The sequence below is a fragment of the Parasteatoda tepidariorum genome, chromosome 6 (genome assembly GCF_982258835.1).
Source record: "Parasteatoda tepidariorum strain Cologne lab strain chromosome 6, Ptep-v5.0, whole genome shotgun sequence".
Lineage (NCBI taxonomy): Eukaryota > Metazoa > Arthropoda > Arachnida > Araneae > Theridiidae > Parasteatoda > Parasteatoda tepidariorum.
This window is the reverse complement of record NC_141760.1, coordinates 14,010,963-14,019,868: the sequence shown is the minus strand read 5'-3', so window position 1 is coordinate 14,019,868 and position 8,906 is coordinate 14,010,963. Positions and strand designations below refer to the sequence as shown.

The 8,906-nt window shown below is 32.3% G+C and overlaps 1 protein-coding gene across 1 annotated transcript; it reads right to left on the bottom strand.

The window, feature by feature from the left end:
* Positions 1-736: 736 nt before the first annotated feature.
* LOC147807578 (uncharacterized) lies at positions 737-5,884 on the bottom strand. The gene is made up of 2 exons (XM_087166694.1): positions 5,038-5,884; positions 737-4,119 (listed from the first exon to the last, which is right to left on the bottom strand). Exons 1-2 carry the CDS (start codon positions 5,882-5,884, stop codon positions 737-739), a joined length of 4,230 nt encoding a protein of 1,409 aa, XP_087022820.1.
* Between the last annotated feature and the right edge of the window lie 3,022 nt (positions 5,885-8,906).

The window sequence follows — 8,906 nt, the reverse complement described above, 5'->3', positions numbered from 1 at the left end:
TAACTTTAATAATACAAGGCTGGAAGGAAACTACTTTTTGTTTCTTATGAGTAAACGATTAAATTAATACTATTTTGTACCGTAAATTTAATGTAACCATTTCAGTTATAAACTTTCTTTGCATGAATATGCTTAAATAGTATTAAAATAAAAATATTGATTTACATTTTATTATATTACTAGTTTTAAAAATAAGCTTACATGTGTTAAAGTTTTCTGTTTACATATTTTATTATTTGTTTGATGCTGCAATGATAACATTACTACTATAAGTGATATTTATAAAATTCATATTAAAATTTAGAATAATAGTTGTTGATTAACTTACTTATTGTTGTCTAAAGGATGTCCATCGAGGTTCTTAATTAATTAGGCAGATCGTAATTAACAACATTTTATTAACACAAACAACAACAATAGTAAAAGACAGAGCGCCGCATTAAAGCGACCGTATTAATTAGCTCGTACATATCATCTGAAGACGTGGGTGGAAGCATTACGTAATTCTTTGCGCATGCGCGCCTCTTATATATTCTTTAATTTCTTTTAATTCTCCACATACACTCCCACCTTTTGAGTTTAATTAACCTTAATCACACTCAAAAATTAAATCTTACTAAACACTTATAAATGAAATGTACTTAAACTTATAAAATGACACACAAATATGACATACAAATATGACATACATGTAACTTTAACAGAAAACATATACATATAAAAATTCACAAAACATTTAACTTTTGACTTCTAATCTATAAAGTCTCTGGACAGGTCTCATAAACTCAGAATTCTCTGTCTTTACGAGAGCAAGCCTTGTTTTGCCATCACGACCTGGAATTAATTTCAAAACTCTAGCTAAATTCCAAAAAGCGCGTTTTTTATTAGCATCTTCAACTAAAACAATTTCACCGACCACTAAAGGATTATCCTTGAAATCTCTTATAGTTTGTTGACGTAACTGACCTAAATATTCAGTCCTAAACCTATTTCTTAAAGACTCTCTTACTCTTTGGAGATGTTTAGCTCTCTTACTTAAACCTTCCTTATCTGCCTTATCGATGTCTGTAACACCTGAAGAAGGTATTTCGTGCAGAAACATTTCTGGAGTCAAAGGGGAAATGGTGTCCACGTCTTCCGATACGTAGGTGAGGGGTCTCGTATTAATTATTCTTTCACAATCACACAAAATTGTGACCAATTCCTCATAATTTAAGGAAGAGCGTCCTAATATCTTACGTAAAATTCGCTTCACCATTTGTATTAACCGCTCCCACCAACCACCCCACCAGGCGGCGGAAGGAGGGTTAAACCTCCACCGTATCTCATGCTCTGCAGCTTTTGAAGCTAACTTGTCCCATTCTATCGAATGAAGAATCTTTTGCGCACCAACAAAATTTGTTCCGTTATCGGAATATATTACCGACGGTCTTCCTCTGCGCGCAATAAAACGTCTTAAGGACTGAAAAAAGGCTTCCGTAGTTAATAAAGTTACTAACTCTAAATGTATAGCCCGGTACACAGCGCACGTGTAAAGTACTATATAAGACTTTTTCCCATCCTTAAGATATAGTGGTCCGGCTAAATCGACACCTACAATTTCGAAAACAGATGCATCATTAACTCTAACTTTAGGCAAAATTCCAGGCGTGACATTACACTTTGTAGTATTAAATCTTAAACATTTTACACACTGTCTTATACAATTTCGTATAGTTTTACGACTTTTCAAAATCCAAAACTTTTCTCTTAAATGAGACATTATCATAGTAGTACCAGCATGTAAAAGTTCAATATGACAATTAATAATTAACAATTTGACAACTGGGTGATCACTAGGTAATATAACTGGATAAATGAAATTAGATTTATCTTCACGAAAAACTAAATTAGTTTTAGCTCTAATAATACCATCATTATCAAAAAATGGCCTTAATTGTCTCAACTTATTATCATTGATACCTGTAAAACTGTCCTTTTGTATCAAAAGAATGAGACTTTTCTCTGATCTATCCAATTCATTTACATTCAAAAACTTAGAACAGTTCCTTTCTAAATTTCTACAATTATTATAAAATCTAAAAATCCAAGCTATCATATTTACAATTTTCTTATATGAAGAAAAATATTTATAATACCAATTATCATAAACATTATCATTTTTACTTAAATTTACAATGACAGATTTACGCAGTTCAGAGTTGACTAAATTCTCATCTGGGGCTTCAAAGGATTTTGGCCAATTTTGTTCGTTTTCATACAACCAGTTAGGCCCCTCCCACCAACGACGTTCAATAAGCTGCTCAGCTGAACAACCTCGCGAAGCAAGATCGGCAGGATTAAAAGATCCGGGAATGTGGCGCCACATGGTGTGAGAAGTCAAAGAACGAATTTCTTTTACACGATTTTGAACAAAAATACCCCAGTTGAGTTCCCGTTTTATCCAACTCAAAACTGTCGTTGAATCTGTCCAACAATAGATATCAATATTGTTAAGATTCAAATCTTTAATTATATTTGCTAACAATCTAGATCCAATACAACATGCAAGAAGCTCTAGCCTTGGTATTGTCAATGGTTTTAGAGGTGCAACTCTACTCTTAGCTTGCACTAAATTAACTTTAACAAAAGGTTCATTGGTACTTTCAACTCTTACAAACACACAAGTTCCATAGGCTAGCTTACTTGCGTCACAAAACACATGTAGACTCATCAAGGTATTTGACAAATCGAGACAAATCCATCTTGGAATCTTAATGTTCTGTAGCAAAGGTAATTGGATAAACCAAGATTTAAATTTCTTAATCAAATTATCAGGTAGTTTGTCATCCCATTTGATTTTTGAACTCCAAGTTTCTTGTAAAATTAACTTAGGTAATAACATTACCGGTGCCGTAAAACCGATTGTATCAAATACCTGATGAGCCACAGCTAACACTTTTCTTTTCGTAATTAATTCGTCAGAATTATCTGCTCGTTCAATCTTACATGACAAAGTGTCCTTCTCCGTGTCCCAAATAAGTCCCAAAATTGGTACATTTTTTGTAATAGATGAATCCTTAACACATAAATCAGGTAAATTTGTCTGCCAATCTCTTAAATTAAAATGACCCTGAGACATTATACATTGTGATTCTAAAATAAAATTTTGAGCTTCAGTTTCTGTACTTAGACTAGTTACACAATTATCTACATAAAATGATTGTTTAAGAATATCTGCAGTACTATTTAAATTTTCAGAAACTCGATTTAAATGGTAACGCAATGTAGCGGCAAGTAAAAAGGGACTTGAGGTAATTCCGAAGACTACCCTTCTGTGCCGATACATTTTAAGTTCGTCCGAATTGTCTTCACTGTACCACAAAAATCGCAAAAAATCTCTTTCTTTTTCCCGTATTGATATCTGTAAAAATGCTTTCTCAATGTCCGCAGATATACCCACAAAATTTTTACGAAATCGATTAAGAATAGACGGGATCATTTCTATTAAGTTTGGTCCAGTAGCCAAACATTCATTTAAAGATGGTTTTCCGGCCGACTTGGCTGATGCATTAAAAACTGGCCTTATTTTCGTACTAGAATTTTCCTTAACCACTGCTCTATGAGGCAAATAATGAACATTATCTACCTTTACATCGTTGGCCACTTCAATAATCCCTAAAGATGACCAATCCTTAAATACGTTAGAATAAGCTTCAAAATTACCCGAATTAATTAATTTCTTTTTCGTATTCAAAATCGACTTAAGTGCAATATTTTTATTATCAGGCAAAAGCGAGCTGTCTAAAACCCATGGTAAAGATATTTCATACCTCCCCTCCAAATTGACTTGAATGGTATTCTCGAAATGATTTAATGTTTCTTCCTCCAACTGAGTTTTTGTTTTGTCTATCTCTGGATCCGTAATTCCCAATGCGTCTAATTTCCATAAATCAGAAATGTTTCTATCCTTCACGAGAAGTGAAGAAATGTAACAAGAAGCCTCGCTCTCCCCCTTTGGCATATTGCCAACATTTAACTTCCCAATTAAAGTATACCCTAGCCTAGTATGAATCGCACAGGGTCCTGCTCTCAAGTTTTTAATTCTACCCGTAAATAATTTTCCGGCAATATCTGCCCCTATCAACAACTTAATTCCTTTATCAAAATTACAAAATTCTTTGTCCAAATCACTTATTTTAATATTTAGTTTTCGTAACTCTTTAACCCAGGGGCCATATGGGATCTGTTTAATATCAGAACAGATTTGTTTTTGACTTAAAGCTTCAAATCTGCATCTATAACTCCTATCAGTGCTACTTAATTCTACATTATATACATTGTGCATACTTTCTTCAGTTTCGACCCCACCAAAAAGTGATTGCTTAATTTCTACTTGTTTTATAGGCATATAACTCATACATTGTGCAACATCTTCAGAAATATAACTTCTCATACTACCAGTATCTATAATTCCACGAATTAACATTTCCTTTTTACCATTATGCACTCTTACAATTAAAGTTTGAAGCAATACGTCTGAGAGTTGAATTTGATTATTTAACGTACTTATGTTGTTTTCATGGTTTTCTTCATTCGAAACATTATCGATCTTATTTTTCGGATTATCAGGACAAAAAATAGAAAAATGTCTATTATTACAAATTAAACATCTAACATACTTTGCTTTGCAAGTATTAGCTCTATGACCCTTTTTTAAACAGACGAAACAAACGTTCTTTTTCTTAATTATTTCTTTTTTGGTTTCCAAGGTCATAGATGCTAATTCTCTGCAACTCTCAGATGTATGTGCTTTATCACAAAATATACAAATATTCGTATCAAATTTCTTAAACTTATTTATACATTCATTTTCATTCTTATTAGAGTTAAACAACTCACATGAAGAAGCAATATGTTTTGTTTCATACTTATTAATACACTTTTTACTATTAACATTTTTATCTGAAGAAAATGATTCCTTACTTAATTTTAATCTATATTCAGATTCAACTTCATTTCGTAAAAATTCTATTAACAAATCTAAATCAGTCTTACCTGACGTATCGGTCGCACAATTCTTTTGCCTTTCAAATACCTGTAATAAATCCGTGGGAATAGCTGATTCTACCAAAGGAAATAAGAAATCTGCATATTTATCTTTCGTTAACCCCAGTGATTCAAGAGCTCTTAGTTGTGTTTGTAGTTTATCGTATAATGTAGCTAAATCAACTTTAGATTTATCACTTAACACAAGTTTTAATAAGTCCCGTATGTAGACTTGCGTGAGAACACTTTCATTTCCAAATCGTGTTTTTAAGTGTTCTACAGCTTTCGTATAATTTTCTTTTGTTGCTGGAAAACTCTCGATGATTAATCTTGCTTTGGATCCCGCAACAGTGCTTTGTATTAAATACTGGAACTTTTCCCGCTCCTGAATTCTTTCATCATCGTGTATTTTGCTGAATAAAGTCCAGAAATTAAGCCACTGCCTTGGATCACCCGTAAATTTCGGTAGTTCGATGTCAGGTAACTTATACGCCGTAGATGGAGACTTATTTGGTGTAGACGTATCATCACGAATCGGCGTCGTAGTTTCGGTTTTGGTAGTCGCCGATATTAGCTTTCCTGCTTTCACTTTTATGGCAGAAAATTTGTCGTAGTATTCCTCGGAAGCTTCATATTCATTGTTGTACTCCTGCTCCGTGCATTTTGCGGCTTGCATATTTCGTAGGTGTAAGTTTTGAGTATCTCGTAGCTGCTTACATTTTTCCATTAAAGTATCCAAACTTATTTCTATTTCGATGATATCCGGTGTCTCAGTTCGTATTAATCCATCTAACTTATTTAAGGCTTTCGTAAAACTTGTTCGTGATGCCGCTCTTAATTGTTTTGAAGCATCCATGCTTACGTATAGTTTCTTTACTGCGTAGTTGATGTTTTCTTTTTACGATCCGCGTTGCATCAATTCGATACACGTCCAGTCAGGGATGCCACTATGTTGATTAACTTACTTATTGTTGTCTAAAGGATGTCCATCGAGGTTCTTAATTAATTAGGCAGATCGTAATTAACAACATTTTATTAACACAAACAACAACAATAGTAAAAGACAGAGCGCCGCATTAAAGCGACCGTATTAATTAGCTCGTACATATCATCTGAAGACGTGGGTGGAAGCATTACGTAATTCTTTGCGCATGCGCGCCTCTTATATATTCTTTAATTTCTTTTAATTCTCCACAATAGTGAAAAGCACAAGTTGTATTGTAACACAAATTGTGCTTCGTGTTTTGTATATCCAGTTGCAATGCTTTTAGTTTTGTTTTAGGTTATGATCATCAGTTAAATTTGGAAAAAAGGCTTCTACATTGACTGAATTTTTCACCGTTCTGATCTGAGTATTGTCACAACTGCCAGGTAAGTCCCTGTTGAAAATCCAGTTTTGATCCTTCAGTACAGATATAGAAATTCTAGGTGACCCAAATGAATGTTATGAAGAAAGCTGACATAATGGATTAGTGTACATTTTAACTACTTGAAAATAATGTTTTAAACATTTTAATTTATTTTAATGCTATAGTTAATAGTACTTGGGTAAATTAGAGTTAATAAAGTATATAGTAGTATTTTTTATATTAACCCTATTTTTATATTGTAAATGAGTATCTCATATTACAATATAATTTACTATTTAGGACTATTTCGAGAGCACAATAAGCTTGACATCAGAGATTTTCCTTTCCGTCCATGCTGAAAATGCCCTAAACCTTCTTCGAAGAAGCATTATTTACATCCCAAGTAGCACTCAATATCGACCGATCTCAAAAAAACTTCGCTAACGACGTCGATCGATGTTGTTCCGAAACATCTATCTATGTAAAACCGCCCGATTTTTTTATATTGTACGACATTGTAAAATTGATATGGATCGATTTTTCAATAAAGCCGTAGAATGTCGAGTTTGAAAAAAAACATATTCCACGGCGTCTACAGATACAGTAGAATGTCGATGAATGTTTTCATCACGTTATTCGTATAACAAATATTAATAAGCATTTAAAGATATGGCAGAACGCTGATCGATAATTTTGATACGTTATTCAAGAAAATTTTTTCACTGGGTATTGTAGGATATATGTACATGTCTGGTATTATATAAGCTTTGAACCTTCAGATTTTATTTCACTAATTGCACTCCAGGCTGTACAGTTGCAGATTCAATTAATTAGATTTATAATGAGTAAAAAAAAAAAAAAAAAACATCGATTTGTATTGCGCAAAATTTGTTCAGGATATCTTGAAAAGAGCTACATCATCTGCTCAGTCTGTGGTTATTTAACAGAAAATTAACTATTTCCTCGCATGCTAGACAATAAGCATTCTGTAAACTAGTGAGCAAATATTTCATATTGTTTTTAACATTGCCTTAGAATAAAATATCTACAAGTATTTAAGCCGTACTTTCAAAATACAGGGCGCATAGCCAGATTTTTCAACAAAAAATAAGTACTCAAAAATATTTTTAATCAGTTTCCAAAATAAAAAATATAATTATGATTTGCTAAGGAATTAATTTAAAAATTAATTAAGTGTAAAATAGGTGAATAGGAATAGGTGTAAGCACTGTAGATGAATTTAAAGAAGTGAATATTAATGTAAGGCATGATAATTAATTATTTTCAGCTCAACTATGATTTATAAATCAAAATCAAAGATTATTTGCTTGTTTTAAAATAACCACATTTTACATGTATGTAAATTAATTTTCTTGTTTTTTAGCATTTGCAATGCACATTTGATCTTCAGACAGGATTCAGTCACTGAAAATTAGTAATTTAATATGTTGAAATATTATGGGTTTAATAAAATTCCCCTTCTGATATGAACGTACTTTGTAATATAGAAGGTGTGAATGCAGAGGAATAAAACAAAAAGTAGCTATGAATATTTTATTTGAATTGGTAAAACAAATTGGCACATTCTTGGGTCTCTAAGTCTAAAGAATTGGTCACGTCAATTATCTTAGGTTTTTGTCCTTCCCAATCAATGGCTGTAGCCAGGACCTTCCCAAATTTTTCCGCAAGCTCTTGGCCTCAAAGCATTTGAGAACTTTATAACAATATATACAATTATAGTGTTGGAAGCAAAATATTGAGTAATATTATTTAAAAAATAAAAACTGAAAGACTGTCTAACAAAACACAATTTATGAATGTGTATATAGCGAAACTTAGAGAACTGAATTGAATGAAGGGCTTAGAGCAGTGTTTCCCAATCTTATGACTTTTGTGTACCCTCTCTAAATTTTTCGTAACGCTGAGTACCGCTAATAAAAAAGTGAATGAATTTTTTACTACAAAAAATTGCCCAAAAGTTAAAATTCACAACTGGCTGTTGACACCACTATAGTGGTGTCAACAGCCAGTTGTGAATTTTATTATAATTATAATTATTAACTGTTAACTCGGCAAAAAATAGCCAATAGAGAAATACGTTTTTCAAAACTTTTCATGGCTAGCTTTGTTTTTAAATAAAGTTTTTGAAAAGTCCCGTTTGTTGCAAAATATGTCCCATAAGAACGCGTACCCTCCTAAACTGTTCCCGTACCCCTGGGGGTACACGTACCACACTTTGGGAAACACTTGCTTAGAGCAATGATTCTAAACCTTTTTTTTTTTTGCGGCCACACACTTTTAACGATTTTAAAATTTGACGGCACACAATGAAAAAAATTAGATTAAAAGTTGTTTACTTACCTATAATACACAGTGTTAAATAGTTTGTGATAATAATATGTACTATAAAAGCACGTTTATTAAGGGATTAATTATTTCTTTAGACTGATTTTTTATTATTTAGTAAGATATTTTTTTTGCTAGTTATTAATTGTTACCTTGTTTTCTATAGTTATTAACTGTTATTTT

Excerpts from the sequence above, each read along its gene's own strand:
- LOC147807578 (XM_087166694.1), bottom strand. The coding sequence starts at position 5,884 with ATGGATGCTTCAAAACAATTAAGAGCGGCATCACGAACAAGTTTTACG. Across the intron at positions 4,120-5,037 it reads TTGTGCGACCGATACGTCAG|GGGCAGATATTGCCGGAAAA; the intron begins GTAAGACTGATT and ends AGTTGTTGATAG.